The sequence below is a fragment of the Canis lupus genome, chromosome 9, assembly GCF_048164855.1.
Source record: "Canis lupus baileyi chromosome 9, mCanLup2.hap1, whole genome shotgun sequence".
In the NCBI taxonomy this organism is placed as follows: domain Eukaryota; kingdom Metazoa; phylum Chordata; class Mammalia; order Carnivora; family Canidae; genus Canis; species Canis lupus.
In genome coordinates, this window is record NC_132846.1 from 34320320 (window position 1) to 34338360 (window position 18041).

The following is an 18041-nucleotide window of genomic DNA, read 5'->3' on the forward strand; positions in this document are numbered from 1 at the left end:
AAGGCTATAGAAAGGGTAAAGAGGACTATAAAAGTCCTTAATAGAGAGGTTTTTACCACGAACAATGGTGGATTCAACATCAAATCTCACCTTAAGATAATATATGGTATCTGATTCATTACATTATTGTGGCTACTAATGTTCTGAATGAAAACCTGAACTTTGGACTAAGCTATAATAGTCAAAAACATTGCCAGAAGTCCAACTATCTATGCCATTCTGATGTATCACTTTCGGGAAAACAGGTGGCTCTTTGAACCTTCTATGTAATGGCATCCCAAATGTAACTCAGGTTACCATGGGGACCTGCAAATATAGTGGCTTTTCCAGAGATGTAGACTGACCTACTTAAAATACAATTCAAAAACTAGAAAGAATAAAATTAATCATGTAAGGAGTTATATAGGTACTGAAATGTTCAAATGAGCTTGGCTTTTAAGAAAAATAATCTACTTTAGAGATATGTGTATAGATATAAAACAATCTCCAAGATATATTGTTAAATTAAAAACACATGGTATAAAGCTATTTGTACGGTATGCTAGCCAATTATTTTAAAATAACCAGTGACAGTAAAACTAAATTCTACATATACATCCATGATTTATGTCCTATTCCTGTATATCCAAAGCATACTCTGGAAGAATACCCAAGAAACTGGTAATGATGGTTTCAAGGAAGAAGAGTCAAACTCAGGGATGGGGTGGGAGGATGACATTGTTTCCAATATCTCCTTTTAGTTTTTTTCTTTTACACAAGTATCTTTATCATTTATTTAAAACTATTAAATAAACAGAACCCCTACTTACTTGCAATTTTGGATTTTACTTCTGAAAATCTGAAAAATAAAATCAATGATAACGCTTATTAATAGTGACAAATGTACCATAGTAATCTAAGATGTTAATAAAAGCGGGAAAAGGGTCTGGAGGCTATAAGCAAACCCTTTGTACTAAAGGTGGAAGGAAGGAAGGAAGGAAGGAAGGAAGGAAGGAAGGAAGGCAGGCAGGCAGGCTGGCGGCCAGCAAGAAGGGAAAGAATACTGACAGTAAGCAGGCCAGGTAACAAAACTGAATTTGGGCAATTCAGAGTGGGTAGCTGGTTCTCATTTACAAACTTCACACTGAATGACCATAACTTGTTATTAAAGAGGGAGAAGTTCTTAATGAGGCATTAACAACTCCACCAGCTCCAGCAATGAGTTGTCCCGACTTATATTCACTAACATTTTAAATTCCTTGATACTTGTCTATTTGCCTCTTCTGTTGGGATTTTTTCATATAAAATTCTATTATTGTTAATTAAAAGAAAAACAATGATAAAATAAGTATATAAAAAATAAAACAGAAGCCATAAAAGGACCCAACAATGTGTCTTACAGACTTACCATTCAACCTTTGCAAATTCAAAAACTAAAATATCACATATTACCATACACTAGAAATTTTAAAATCTTAATTATCAAGGGAGAAGGTACAACATGGAAAATTAATGTTGAGAGATGCTATACAATCAGTTTGGAGAGAGGAAAATGACTGGCAAAAGAGATGGCAAAGACAAATAAAGAAGGTAATAAAAATTTATAGAGTTATACAAAATTTATGTATCAAAGTCATGGTGAAAAAGAGAGTGGATGTAAGTCCATAATGACCTTTGTGAAAAAAATTAAATCTAATCAGGATATATATCCAATTCCAAGGCTTGGTAGAGAAAAACAAAACTGCAAAATAAGTATATAACTGAGAAGTGGAAGAAGATGAGTATATGCAGAATAGGATGGAGAAATTATCCAATAATTATCAAGCACCTATTGTGAGCCACATATTTTACCCACTTAAATAAATGGTCCAACTCTGAAATGAAATAAAGAGAAGTTTCTGCGGGTGACTTTAAAAATCATTACTCATGAGGTGCCCGGTTGGCTCAGTCAGTACAGTATGCAGCTCTCATTTCTGGGTTGTGAGTTCGAGCCCCATGTTAGGTTTAGAAATAATTTAAATATATAAATATTAGAAATCAATTAATAAACAAAGGAGATGGGAATGATAATTCTTGCTGAGGACACAGCAATACATTGAAATATTTGTTTTGTTGATCCCATTTCTAATTTGTTTCATCTATGTATATATGAGATTTTATTTATTTATATATAAAAAGATTTTCTTTATTTATTGGAGAGAAAGAGAGAGTGAGCACATGCATGCACAAGCAAGGGAGGGGCAGAGGGAGAAGCAGACTCCTCACTGAACAGGGAGCCTGACACAGGGCTCGATCCTAGGACCCTGGGGCAGACACTTAACTGACTGAGCTACCCAGGTATCCCTCAAAATATATTTTAAAACAAAATTAATGAACATTGGCAATTGCTTCAATAAATTGTAACAATATACCAAAAGATTTTTTCCGATTTAACTATGTTTTAATGACTTAATATTTCTTCATAAAATATATAAGAATTTTTCTAACCCTAGTATAATATTTTAATAAATAAAACAGAACTATTCATTAAAAATCATGACTCATATTGCCAGGAAAACATGAGATTATTAGCAATAGCTAAGTGATATATGACCATTACTGCTAATTCTATATGATAATTCAGATTTGGGAATAAAATAAGATCTATTTTGGGGGTAGGGAATTCATTCTGTTTGTACTGCTAGTTTTAAGTATAGCAATCCATTTATATTCTACCTGCACCCAAGGATCCTCAAGTACTGCCAAAATTAATAATAGATATATTGTCTACTAATTAATAATAGATATATTGTCTATTATAGGAAAAGACTTAATTTTTCAAACATTCACATAAGGAAACTTCTACTACCAAGATTTTATTAAAAAGTCTGACATTCTACTGACTAAAGGAAATCCTGAAAAAAATCTCCTTCTCCATGAAGTTTCTTTTTAAAATAAAACCATTAATACCTGACTTAGCTAATGGCGCTAGGGCTTTGCATCTAAGGCAGGGTTCCTTAGCCTGATATCCCTAGGAGGAGTCTGTGGATTGGCTAAGAGTCTAAAATTCCAAGAAGTATATAATAATCTGTATGTATATAATAATCTGTGTGTATCTGAGTTATCTGAAGAAACTTTATAGCTTTCATCAGCTATAGTGTTTAAAACCCCAAAGTTTAAGAATTCTCACCTAGATATAAGAAAAAGCAGCTGAATGACCCCGTTTCAATTTTTCCTGTTCTCTCCTACTCAGGTTATCAAAGTCCAAAAAATGAAAATTCAAAATATCACTTTTGTAAATTTCATGATTCTCCTTCAGCAATTTTAGAAGAAAGGCAAAGGATCCAAAGTATTTCAAGGTATATCATTAAAGGTAGATATTAAAAGACCATACTTTTTCAACCAACTCTAATATACTATACCTTGTACAAAGGAGGTACTGAATAAATTCTTGTTGAATAAGCAAAACCACAGAGGGAAAACACAACTTTATCTATGAATTATAACATATATCCAAATTAGCTCTTGAGAAATAAACTTGCCTGTCAAAAGGTAACTCCTGGGCGATTAAATGCAACTTCTGAATGATGTCTGCTGCCTCCTTTATCTATTCAAAAATAAGTGAAAGCAATAATTAAAAAAAAAAAAGCCCTTATGCATATCAAAAATATTTCTGTATTTGAAAACAGTTATATTCCCCTATGTATGTACACAGACCCTCCAACAATTTTCTTTTAAAATCCACAAAAATAAAACCTTGTGAGGAGCAGAAATACATTTGGGATATCACCAATAATGAGTCAATAAAACATAAACATCTATCTTTCTGGTATTGAAATTTTGTGATTTTATAATGTCTCAGTCTCTTCCCAATGAAACCTGCAGTTCAAGGTTACTTGGAAAAATTTCAAATCATTGTTTGCTGAAGGCAAGAGTATCTGTCTCTTCTGGTTTATGAACCCAAAAAAGACAAATAAGATTTATGAAAATAATTCAAATCATATTGCTGCATGTATCTCACTTTAAATGCATAAAACAACAGAAATACCTGTCATTTAATAAATACATAAATTTATAAAACTTGTTCTAAAAGCAAAGATCAAACAAATTTAATATGAAGTCTCCTGAATGAAACATGGTACAGAAACGTGTGTACTTATTTATGTTGTAGAACTAAAGGACTCAGGCCAAGGGTCTAAAGTTCCTAAAATGCAAATGTGTGACTGAACTTACACTAATGTGTAGGGAGTTATATAATATTCATTTTTTTAAAATGCCACATAAGTACTGAGTTTTATTTTGGCACACTTTCAGTAACTGATTTTATGCTCACCCGCTTTCTTTTACGCTAAAGAATAAAAAGAGACTCTTAAGAACATGAAGGAAGAGCTAAAAACATTAGATCTTTCTAATCATGTGAAGTCTAGCAAGCAACAGTGGATAACAGCAGGGCCAAAGACAGGATATCACTGTTGTCAAACAATAGTGAATATAGTTAGCATTTCGGTTCAGTTATTTCTTCTTTCCCAATCAGCATGTTACTGTCATTTTCAGTTATCAAACACTCACTCAATCCTACTGCACATGTACCACTGCAATATCACTTTTCACCATGCCATTTAGTTGGACTAGCAATGTCCATCCTTTTCTTCTCACCAATATCCCCCTTGAGAAAAGACCTGCCTGGTCCACAGCCAGTCCTGTTTCCATCAGGAATTTGTTCTTGATCTTTTAAGAGGTGGAAGTCCCCATGATGTGCTGTTTGTTAATTCTGCTTCAATGTAGTAGGAATATAGTAACAAATAACACTTGATTTCATTGAATTTCTACAGGTAACTATTTTGTAAGAATCATTTAAAGCACAATGGTTCTTAAGGTCATCTATCAGTTAAACTATAGTAAGTACAGAAGTTGTCAAGTCCATAATCTAATAATTTGCTTATATCTAGAGTGCGGTGATAGACCACTTATGCTAGCAAACAGTGTTAAAGATAATTAGAGTTGGGACGCCTGGGTGGCTCAGTGGTTGAGCATCTGCCTTGGACTCAGGGCGTGATCGCGGAGTACCAGGATTGAGTCCCACATTGGGCTCCCTGCATGGAGCCTGCTTCTTCCTCTGCCTGTGTCTCTGCCCCCCCCCCCCCCCTCTCTGTGTGTCTGAGTAAATAAATAAAATCTTAAAAAAAAAAAGATAATTAGGGTCATCATGTATGATCTACATGAAGCACAATAAGCTGTGATTCTAGGAGAAAAACAACTAACATACTTTGTAAGAATAGAGGTAAGAGGCAATATATACTATGGCTATAAAACTGGTCTTTTCTAGGGAAGAAAATTAAAAGATTCTGAAAAGCAAAGATTTAAAAAACAAAAATGACTATGGAGCAGGAAGATGATGTGTTGATATCTTATCTCATTCCAATTCCTTCCACTATCACACACCTCCCTCACTATGTGGCTAATTTGCCTTTTCTTTCCTTTGGCAAGGTAGAAATTGAGATAGCCAGAAGTTTATCTGACAATTAGCAATTATCATATATGAGTTCCTAAGGGCAGTTAACTGTGATAGTACCAAGACAAAAATAATGATTCATAATTAGCAAACAATAACCCAAAACTTATGGAAAACATGAGAGAAAAACAAGACAACTGGAGAAATAAGGAATAGAAAATAAGAAAAAGGGAATACAGGGCACCTGGGTGGCTCAGTCAGTTGAACCACTTGGTTTTGGCTCAGATCATGATCTCCAGGTCATGAGATTGGGCCCAGCATCAAGTGCCACATTAGGCTCCTCGCTCTGCACTGAGTGGGGAATCTACTTGAGATTCCCTCCCCCTCCCTTTGCCCCTCCTCCCTGCATGTGTGCATGCTTTTTTCTCTCAAATAAATAAATCTTAAGAAAAAAAAAGGGAATATAAGATGAAAGAAAATGGAATATAGAAGAGATGAAGAAGAATTCACTGAAACTGTTAATTTATATTTATACCTCAAAAATTATAGATAGCTAAGTGACCAAGTGAATGAACCTGCAATATTAAGACTTTTTCTTTCATTTTTTTTTAAATCTTTTTTTTTAATTTATTTATGATAGTCACAGAGAGAGAGAGAGAGAGAGAGAGAGAGAGAGAGGCAGAGACACAGGCAGAGGGAGAAGCAGACTCCATGCACCAGGAGCCTGACGTGGGATTTGATCCTGGGTCTCCAGGATCGCGCCCTGGGCCAAAGGCAGGCGCCAAACCGCTGCGCCACCCAGGGATCCCAAGACTTTTTCTTTCAATTAAAACCTCAAAACTTGGGGCATCTGGGTAGCTCAGGTGGTTAGGCTCAGGTCATGATCTAGGGGTCCTGGTACGGAGCCCCACACTGGGTTGCCTGCTCAGTGGCAAGTCGGCTTCTCCCTCTCCCTCTGCCTGCCACTCCCCCTGCTTGTGCTCTCTCTCTCTCAAATAGATGAATAAAAGCTGGAAAAAAAATTAATAAAGTGCATGGTCCATTTACATTTAAAAATAAAAACCAAAAACAAACAAAAAAAACCCCAAATTTAAGAGGTAACAATACCAAAAACTATATAATTACCTGAGGATAATTAAAATGTTTAAATGAAAGTGTAAAGGACTTAATTTCATGATGTAAAATATTACAAGCAATACAAATCAGATTAAAAATATGTATGATCAGTCAATTTTAAAATATTTTTTTCTCTAGATCCTAACTGGCTGCTTTGAGCTGCATTCAAATAAACAGGCCAACTCACATTGGATAAAATATCTGGATTTGGTTTATAACAGCATATATAAATTACATAATGCAACAGGTATAATCCAAGGTAATCCAAGTTATAAAATTTAAATTATATATAATTTTTCATGTTTAAAACATATTTATAATATACATACTTTTATATTATAAATATATATGTGTATATTTAGGAAACATAAAATAAAAGCATTCCATTAACTATCCTGAAAAACAGTTCACTGTTCAAGTTGTGGGGTGTATGTCTGTATGTATATATTTAACTCTTATGCTTAAAAATCACATAACTCTAATAAAAGCTGAGTATTGCCACCATTTTACAAGATTTTAAGTATGACAATGTTTTTAATATTGTCAATTCAACTTTATACTATAAATACAATTGCTTAAACTCATTATTTAAAATATGCTAAGCCCATATAGTTCCTACTCACAAAAATGTGTTGCTTAATTCAAAGTAAACTTCAACAATACTTAACTTTTAACATTCCACTATCAAAACCAGTCCATGGAGTAAACTTGGAATAAACCAGGGAGACTGTATTCATATATTAGTCCACAATGTTACCATGTGTATATAATACTATCTATAAGAATGTCTATTTTTGGAGCACCTGGGTGGCTCAGTTGGTTGTGTCTGCTTTGGCTCAGGTCCTGATTTCAGCATCCTGGGATCCAGACCCATGGCCATAAACTCTCTGCTCAGCAGAAGCCTGCTTCTCCTTCTCACTCTGCCTCTTCCTGCCACCCCCCTTACTTGTACTCTCTGTCCTTGTCAAATAAATAAATAATTTCTTAAAAAAAAAAAAAAGAAGGTCTATTTATTTCATGCATTTTGATTCCCTCATCCCTGGAGGAAGGAAGTCATCTAAATAACCTTTCAAGACTGTAGAACAGCCAATACCATATACCCTTAGTCAAGTATTAAGTGACAAGTGCTATGAAAAGGATTAACATAATTCAGAATTTTCAATTTTCTTTGGTCCAAACTATGCTTGAATTCTTTATAAGAGCTCTTTATTAAAATAATAGAAATTAGGAGCTCTGAATTCCTTGTGCAGAAAGATACTTCAGGCTATTAGTGATTTAGGTCAAGCCACCCCCTCACTCAATGGAATAGAACTATTAAATTCTGTGAATATTAAAAGTCAACTACAGAAAAGAAATACTTACTAGTACAGTTACCTCAGCATTTTCAAAACACACATAATTTCATAAACAAAATTTCCAATTATCAAATTAAAAATCTGAATATACATACTTCATCAGTTATCTGCAGGTAAGTATACTAATACACATTTCTGAATAAAAATTTTAATAAGTCAGCTACTTGGTGAATTGAAAGTAATAATTGGAAAGTAATAAACGAAGCTCATAATTTGGACGTTGTTATTAATGATGCAGTTTTCTTTTATCCTTCTAACAGTGCTCACCTTTTCAGAATTTGTAAAAACATCAGACTTCAATTCTCCATCTAGAAATTCATTAAAGTATTTCATCAATTTCTGAGCCTCAACTGCCCGTTGTCTAGGTGTGTTTACCCCTTCCAACTGGTCTCCAAGGTGACAAACTTTGGTTGCTACATAGCTGATGTGCTCATCTAGTTCTTGGAAATGTTGAAAGGCAACCTACGAAAAATGTGCATAAGCATAAAATACAATCAGAGAACCCAGTTTACAAGTGAATTCATATCAAAACTAGACCCCAATCTCATCTCTACTGTAACTTAGGTAACTAAAGATAATAGAAGTTATATGTGAGCTAAACTACAAAAACAATTTATGCCCATTAGTACTGCATGATCTGAATCCTTTGCACACTTTTATATCCTTAACTATTAAAATAATATTTTAACATGAACATTTGTTAGGGCAATAAAATAGTATCCTGTTTAACAATATTCCCAGTACCATTTAATCCTAAACACTGATTCTGAAAACAATGAACTAAGTATCAAAGGAACCAGTGTAGTGTTCTGAACAATTTGCTTGCTACTACATGGAGTCAAAAATATTAAGAAATAAAAGGCACTACTTAAAAACAGAGCATTTAAAATTTATTTTAAATATTTGAAGAACGATGCTAGAATCAGAAATAAGGTAAGATGGTTCTTGCCCAGTTTTGAAAACATAAAAACTATAACAATTATTCAATTAAAGGCAAAGGTACAATACTTCCTAACATATTCTTCTCCTTTGTCTTGTGATATTTGAAAATTATGTACAATGAATACCTTAGAACTGCCAAAACCAAAATTGCTGATAATTCAGTATGGCACTTTTGTTCTAACTTTACGAGGTGTGAGAGATCGGAGCTGCAAATATACAGTAAGGACTTTCTCTGTGCCAGAGTGTTCTAAGCATATATTACACGTATTTACTTATTTATTCCTTATAACAGCCTATTTTATAGATGGAAAAAAACTGAAGCACAGGGAAGTTGCTTGAAATTATATAGCTAGTAAGTGGCAGAGCAGACTATCTCCAAACCTGATAGATTAACTATTTATACTATTATATATTACCAAGAGAAAACTGAAGTATTTGGAATCTATCACTTTAACTACTTTAAAACACATTCTCTATCTTACATAAATTACTCACTTTATTAAATATTTTCTCACAGCCATATATATACTTAAGTGAAGGAAATCAAATAACATTTGAGCAGAAATCAGTTTGCTAATCCCTAACACTAAGGAAAAACAGCCCCTGGGAGGCAGCAATGCTAAACATCACTCCATGAACTAGACTTATAAATGGCAATCAAGTTCCAGGATCTGGCCCAGGCTGTAAAATGGGTTCACAGGTTCCAGATTCAGTTTAGGACTTAAGAACAGCTAAGAAATTTGGCCTACTTACCCCAGAACCATACTGATAATTTGATTTTACTCCAAAATGGATTGAAGAAGAGTTCTGTATCCACTCTCCTCTAGTTATACCACAATTCTCATGAGGGCATATACTCCATGACTTCTGTAAAACTTCCCAGACTAGGGAAAAATTGGATTGAAGTAATAGGTGTTCTGGTATTACTTTGTTTTATGCTTAATGAGAATACAAATCACTACTTAAATATCCAAGCTAATCATGAACCCCTAAAAATGCAGATCTGCTAAAGGGTCATTCTTCAAAGTTTGCACTGTGACTGTACTACATACTACTTTAGCCTAAGAAGGGAGTACTATGATTCTAAATCAAGGATCAACAGCAAGTCAGTGCTAAGAGTGCTTGATAACAATTCACTGATGCTTTTCCCTAAGGATAGGAACATTTGAAAGAAACCTCAACAGTTACTATTATTTGACTAGAATTTTTAAAGAACTCAATTAAGTGGAAAGAAATAAAGAGATATTATAACCTGTATATATTATTCACAGCTTAAATGTTTACCTGATTGCTTTTCTGGAGCTCTTGTACCTTCTTGGCAAATTCCTTGGCTTCTTTCTGACACTGTTGCTCTAGTTTCTCTACTTTCCTTTGAATCCTTTCATCCATTATCTGGAGTTCTTGAATATGATTTACAAATTCTTCTAATAACCTAACAGAGGAAAATTAGAGTATGTATCAATCCATCTATGATTAATCATTAGGAGCTGGCCAGTTCACTTATAATAAAGTATCAATAAGCATTCCTTGAAGTAGGGGTGATCATGTTAATTTTCTTGATAGCATCCTAGGGATTATCTTTGACAAGATTGAAAACCTCACCCAGGATCTCTACTACCTTCCAGAATAGAAACCAATTCTATAGAAAATAGTCAAAAAGATAAAAATATATCTATATACATGAAGTACAAAAATATTTTTATAAAATACATAAAAATAATATTGTGCATTCCATGGAAGAGTGACTTTCTGTTCCTCTGATTTACAACTACACTTAAATCAACATATTCAACATGAATTTATTTTAGAGATATAAGAATCTTTTCTAATTACAAATTGGAGAAAATATGAAATTCTTATATATATAATCCCTACCCTCACACCAGTTAAAGTCCTTCTCTAAAATAAAAGAAATATAAGAGAAAATAAATCAGTGCTTGTGTCTTTATTTGCCAAGTATTTAACTAAAATCCCTTTACACAAACCTTGGAAGGAATTTCAATAGTCACCTCTATTCTAAACACAAATTTGTACTAGACTGGATCTACGGGGAAAAAATTTTTTTTTTACTTCACCTTTTGGGATCAAAAGCTTCAGGTCCCCCTCTAGAGCCTCCTCCTGGGGTTCTCCACACAAGTCGTTCAATATACTCATCTGCTACAAAAGGCTCCTAGTTTACAAAATAAATGTTCTTTTAAAATGTTTCATAGAAGATAACTTAATGCTACTTGCAAAAATGAAACATGTTCTATTATGTGAGAGCTTACAATGGAATTAAATTACCATTTAAATACACTGATATTATTAGATTGTACAAAGCTTTTTCAATTTAAAAATCAATAAACAAATTAATTAAAATTAGGATATTAAAATATTAGAACAATATTGTGATTAGTTAGAATATCTCAATGGAAAAATGAGCAAAGGACACAATTTATAGAAAACATACAAGAAACATGAAATATATGTGGCCTCACTAGTAATCAAATAAGGTTAAATTATCACTATTTTTAACCTCACACACTAACAAGGTTTTAGTAATTATACTTTGCAATACAAGAGAGTAAACTGAAATTTTCTTCACCCTCATTTTTGTTAGAAATGAACAGATACAATACTTTTGGAGGGCAACAGATAATGATTTGGTAACATCAACAGTATTAGAAATGCTCAAACCTTTTAACTCAGTAATTCTACTTTTAAAATTCTAAGGAAAAAGCAGATATGAATACAACAATTTCTGCAGAAAGTTCACTGAGTATTATATATAATACCTAAAAATAGGTTATATATTCAATAAAACCATTATTGAAAAATTATGACAAACTTAAAGGATGAAAAACTATGTTCCTATTAAAATCAGACTGAAAAAATTAAATGCAATGAGAAAAAATGTTCCCATATAATACTGATGAAAAAAGCAGGACACAGTTTTCTAAATTTTCTCAGGAAAAAGCATTAATTATGAAAAAAAGACTATTAGAAGACCCAATCAAGAAACTAAATTTCCAAATATTCACCATTAGCTGACAATGAACTTTTTAGAATACACACACTAATTTACGTATTTTTCATATTACCTTCTTTACTGCAAATGGCTATCAAATATTGCCTCCCACTTAGTGTGTTACTTAAACTAGTAGCATGGTGGTGATTCCAGTTTGAATTCTTATTATCTGCAAAATTTTCCATTTGTTAATCATATTTTAAAAACATATTTTCATTGATAAACATTCACTGAACAATAAAATTTCCAGTGCCAAACATTCTGATAGGCTCTGGATTAAAAAGATATACTAGAAAACTGCAACCTCAAGAAACTCACAGCTTAACAGAGGAAAAATTATAAAGAATGCAGTTGTATCTGATAAGTAAAATTAAGAATTTACGCAAATTTTAATATTAACACTGCTAAGATGTTACCTCTACAGGTAGCTGTGCAATAGAAATGGGTATTTTTTCGGCAAATTTTGCTGAGCAACTGCTATGTTCTGGGCACAGTGGTAGGCACTAAGAATATAGATGTCAAGTCAACAGACAGGGTTCCTGCAAGGCCTCAGAGAAACGGTCTTCTATGTAAGGATGCCAACATTAAACAATTACAGACATTAGTTACAATTGTAATAAATATGAGGGAAGGAAAAGTCTTAGATCTAACACTATACAACAGGAACAGAGATAATGGAAGACAGTAAGAGATAAAAGACTGCAAAGAAGCAGGCATTACATCAGGCAAACTTTCTGAGGACCTAACACTTATGCTAGGTCACTTATGAGACCAGAAGAAAGAAGAAAAATCAGCCAGGCAATAATGGAACAAATATTTTTCTAGACCATTAGGGAAAGAGAAGATAGAACTTAACCTATTACAGAAACTCAGAAGTAAGATGGGCTGGTTCACAAGAACCTCATCTGGAGGAACGAGAGGTGATAATTAAGGCCAATAGATAATAACCTTATTCTTTTTTATCATTATCTTCATCATCACACTGATACTTGAGAGAATGCTTCACCAGTCTCATGTGAGAGAAGGAATGAGAGGATGAATTTCAGTCAGACTATGAGTAACCATCATAATAAAAATAGGAATATGTACCAACAAATATAACAGCTCACATAAACACTTTACAGGCATTCTCTCATTTACTACTCTCTTCATAAGACCTATAAGGGAGGGCCTATTTTATCCCCACTTTATGATGAGGACACTAAGATTAGGAGAATTACTTACCCAAGATAACAGAAGCTGAGCTGAGATTTAAATCGTTCTGTTCGACTGCTATGTAAAACTGAATGTCACCTATAGGAAACTACAAGTAGTTCCCTGTACCTAAAGTTAGATGATAAGCATAACAGGTGAAGCTAAAAAGGTGAAAACTATCAGATGAAGGTACATGAACATCACTGACCATGACTTTTAAAACTTCTATTTATAAACATTCTAATCAAAAGACCCACCAATAATGAAAACCAATAATTTTATCAGACAACTGATACACTGTCACATGCCTTTCTATATACATAGGATCCAAGATCAACTTTCAAACTGTTCATATAAGAAAACCATGTAGCCTTTATGACTATTAATATCACTAGTTGCTAAAAAAAAAAGAAAGTAAACCTCAAGAAGAACACAAAATAATATACATAGGTATTAAAAAAATCTTAAAGACTACATTTTACCTATAAAAGTCTCTTTTATCGTGGTCGAATAACTGAAAAATAGCAGTCATATTAATCTGGTTTCTCTTGTAAAATTTCCGTTATAGGAAAGCTATCTGATAGGATGAAGGCACAGTAAATAAACAAGATTGCCAGCTATTAAAAAATCATTTATCTATGCACTGACATGTTTGAGAATTAAATCCTAAGAATGAATTAGATATCCCACAAAAAAAGTTTTAGACCTCTGAAATGTAATTAACTCATTTTGTAAGCATATCATCATTTAGATAATCATATCTCTCTCTACTCACTTTCTGTCAAGACAAAAGTTGATGTCTACCAATTCTTGACTTGCATATATAAATTGGGAATTTTGACTCAAGAGAAAGGAATTTATGTTTAGAGCTACTTAAAACTTTAGAAAATGAGCTACTCAGAAATTTAACTAAATCTGACTTTAATCCAAAGTCACACAGATTTATCTAACTTCAGAGGTCCGAATTTTCACTTCTGGTAAAATCCAGAGCTTTTTCTTTAAAAGAAACTGAACTGGGATGCCTGGGTGGCTCAGTGGTTGAGCGTCGTCCTTTGGCTCAGGGCCTGATCCTGGGTAACCAGGATCGAGTCCTGCATTGGGCTTGCAGGGAGCCTGCTTCTCCCTCCCTCTGCCTTTGTCTCTGCCTTTTTGTGTCTCTCCATGAATAAATAAATAAAAATTTTTTTAAAAAAAGAAGCTAAATTAATTTAGGAAGTAGTCAGCTCTTCCAAAAGTCCACAATATTCTTATTAAATAACTTTACTAAGTAATCATGTTCCTTTCCCTTAACTTTTACATATGCATACTTAATAATCGTAGTTCTCATATGTTATTAATTTCATTATTATTCAGTAGTTGCAATTTTCAACTAAATTTCATTGAAATTTATAGTGTTCATCAATTTCAATATGCTAATTTTACTAAATGATATGTCCAAAAATTTATACATCAACAAATATTAACATGGTAAAAAATATGCATTTTTTCATTTGAAATATTTCAATTTTCTCAAAATACAATATTCCTTCATTCAAGAAATATTCATGAAGAATTTACTACATGTTGCCATTATATGAAATAGCAGTAAACAAGGCAGGAGAAAAATCTCTACCCCTATGGATGTCAGGAAAGGGAGTGACAGACAAATGAACAGATTCACGGTAAATAAGAACTATGAAGAAAACTAAAAAGGATAGAATGATTGATTATAGTTATTTTGGTAAAAGTGATCAGGCAAGGCCTCTCTAAGAAAATAAATGTTGAACAAAGACCTGAATGCAGTTAAGGAGTAAGCCATGTAGGAAAGGAATGCTCCAAGTACAGAGAACAAACAGTATGTGAAAATGCCAAAAGTCCAAATTCACTAAAGCAGAGTGAGCAAAGGGGAGAATAGTTGTAGATGAGGCACAGAAGAGGTAGTCAGAGTCCAGAGCTTGCATCAAGGTCCTGTAGGGATGTATCATTATATACTTCCAGCTATTAATTGAAGAAAGGGCCAGAAGGAAGAACTCTGCAACATGCTAGCAAATATATGCAATAATGATTCTACTCTTCCTTCCCAAAATAGCTATCTATGACCATATACTTGAGTAACTAACTGTACACTGGGGAAATGGGAACAGGCAAACATTTTGAGGTCTGTTGTATACAAGGTCCTAGCTGATACTGATAACTTGACTGACTTTAAGCATCATGGACTCAAGACAGTGAGGACATATGGGAACCAAGTAATAAACAGATTGCTAGCCAAGATCCAATGGGACCATTAGCCCAACTACTGGCCACTTCCCCAGTCTACAAATATGTAGTAGCAATAGACACATCTGTTGGCTGATGTAACTTCCAAATTGGGTCCTTTATAGTAAGAGCTTTATAGTGGGGAAGTTCAAGAAGGTTCTGAAATTGCCCTTACTCAATGTTGTAAACCAAGTGGAATGACAAAATTCAGTACAACTCTTAAAGCTCTAAAACAAGGATCAGCTATTTTTTTTTCTTAAAGAGCCAGAGAGTAAGTATTTTAGGCCTATATGCCTTATAGTCTTTCTTACAACCATTCCACTCTGTAGTCATAGTACAAATGCAGCCATAGACAATAAGTAAACAAATAGGCACAGCAGTATATCAATAAAACTTTAAAAACAGGTATCTATCTCATGGGCTATAAGGTTGCCAACCCCTTATCTAAAGAATGCTGTGGTGACATTCCCATAATTTTCTCATTTGATTCATTAGTCTGGGTCTTACAGAAATCAGACAAATCCTAGAAGGCGATTATCTCAAAAATCAACCAAAAAATAGCCTATTACATCTGTTATGCCAGATGTAGTATCTCCCAGCCTTATGGTACATGGCCAATGGTTTGGCAAATACATTATTTTCTACTCCTATTAAATAAGAGGATCAGACAGTTCAGTCACATTGAACTGACAATGGTATACATTTGCAGTTTTGCTTCAAGACTCTGTGAACTCCCCTATCTCTATTAAACATGATCTGTACAATGTGAACATTCTGCAGAACATCTTACAGACCCATCATACGTAACTGACACTATTGGAGGGGTCTTGGCAAGATACATCTTCTTAAGAGACTTTTATATACTATACAAAGATTCAAGGGCACACTGAACCAGTAAAATTTTAAGGTAGTCAGGGGCATGCCAGGACATCTCACCCAAAGTAAAGGACAATTATTGTACCTTGCATCTTCCATCACAAAGAAAGACACACCACCTGATAGACCTTTCCAGGTTCTGGATGCAGAGCACACATGCTCTGGCATATACAACAAGTGACACAAAAGCAGGAAAGGGCTCTCTGCACAAACAGGGGCCAAACAACCAACCCTGCTATCTGGGGCATACAACTTCACAGACCCTATAGTATTAAAGGAATCAATGTTTACTAAAGTATTAAAGGTATCAGTATTGGGAAACAATGTCAAGTAGAGTTGTGGCAAGCCCCAGCAGGATAATCACAACACAAATCACTGGATAATAAAGCAGGACCATGTCATCTATAGCAGAGAATTATAGATCTTTTGAGAAATAATTCCCAGTGTGCTACTGGACCTGGTAGACAGGATACCTAATCACAGAGGATGTATCCAGAACTATACAGCACGCGGTGGGTTCAAATAGACTCATCAAGTTATTATGTCAAGTGTATTGAGGAACTAATAATAATCATGCTTGATTCTGATAAACCTGAATTAAGTAGGAACAGAACTAGAAAATAAACTACATAAGCCGAAGCCCAAACTCCCATGTCTTCTACCATTATTGTGCTAGCATCCCTCTTTCAATTAACATGTATAACCTTATGGGGGATCTTCTACAATCAGCTGATGGAGAAGGAAAAAGTCTGAGCCTGGCTTGTGGAGAATTGGCTAGGCATGTGGTTACCAATATAAATGTACAGCAGCTGCAATTAAAATCTCACTGATGTGACCCTGAAATTCGGTGGGAAGAAAAAAAATTCTCTCAAAAGGCAAGACTTTGGGAAATACACCTGGTCATTATTTTAGGCGGACAGAGAACAGATCTTAGGTTAGGATACATATGTAGACTTATAGACAATGGTAAAGGGCCTGGCTACGAGAAGAAATATATTAGAAGACTGATGGAGGAATCGGAGAGGCATGTGGAGATACATGTAAGCGGGCACAGAGTGTGAAGATCTTTGTATCATATGTTAACCCCACAACAGGATTATCTACCATGGAAGAAGAATCAAACCACCAAGCAGACAAAATGACAGCCAGTTGACATCAGACAGCCTTTGCCCAGCATTAGCATACTGAGGACATGAACAAAAGAATACAGTACAGAGACAACACGGCCCCAACAGCATGAGGTCCTACTTACAAAAGCTGATCCTTACTGTCAAAGCTGAGTATCTAGCCTAACAATGATAGAGACCAACTCTAAGCCCCTGAAACAGCCACATCCTTCAAGTAGACTAATCAACCATGTGGTGGTAAGTTGGTTACATTAGTTCCTTTCCATTCTAGACAAGTAATTCATTCTGACAAGAATAGAAACATTTGAGTTGGGTATGCCTCTCCTCAGGAGTGTTTCTGTGGCATTGGATCCCACCTGAAACCAAAAGACTCATTTTACAGCAAAGGAGGTGACCATGGTTCCACTAGTCATATTGCAAACCACACCACCCAGAAGCTAGCAGTCTGATAGGGCAATGGAACAGCCTACTGGAGGCACAGCTGAAGTGCCAGTTCAGAGACAGTAACTATAAAGATGGACCACTATTCTCCAAAATGCAGTATATATTCAGAATTTAAAACCTTTATATGATGCTGTATTCCCACAAGAAAAACATGAGTCCGAGAACAAAGCATAAAAGCCTAAGTGGTCCTGCTTATACGGACTCTCAATTTGTACTTGCTATTCCTACAATTCTGGGGTCTAGAGTTAGAGGTCTTGGTCTCCAAAGGCAAAAAATCACTTTACTTGGGAATATAATAAGAGCCCTATTAAACTATAGCTACAAATGCTGCC

The 18041-nt window shown here is 34.3% G+C and overlaps 1 protein-coding gene across 2 annotated transcripts in view; it reads right to left on the reverse strand.

Moving 5' to 3' along the window:
* EXOC5 (exocyst complex component 5) overlaps window positions 1–18041 on the reverse strand; it is a 58791-nt gene that overhangs the window by 29059 nt on the left and 11691 nt on the right. For both annotated transcript variants that reach the window (XM_072838695.1, XM_072838696.1), the window contains exons 2-6: window positions 10899–10993; window positions 10108–10255; window positions 8149–8343; window positions 3501–3565; window positions 810–838 (exon numbers count right to left, since the gene is read on the reverse strand). In XM_072838695.1, the coding sequence (XP_072694796.1) occupies window positions 810–838; window positions 3501–3565; window positions 8149–8343; window positions 10108–10255; window positions 10899–10993 (532 nt within the window). The remainder of the gene's footprint in view (window positions 1–809; window positions 839–3500; window positions 3566–8148; window positions 8344–10107; window positions 10256–10898; window positions 10994–18041) is intronic.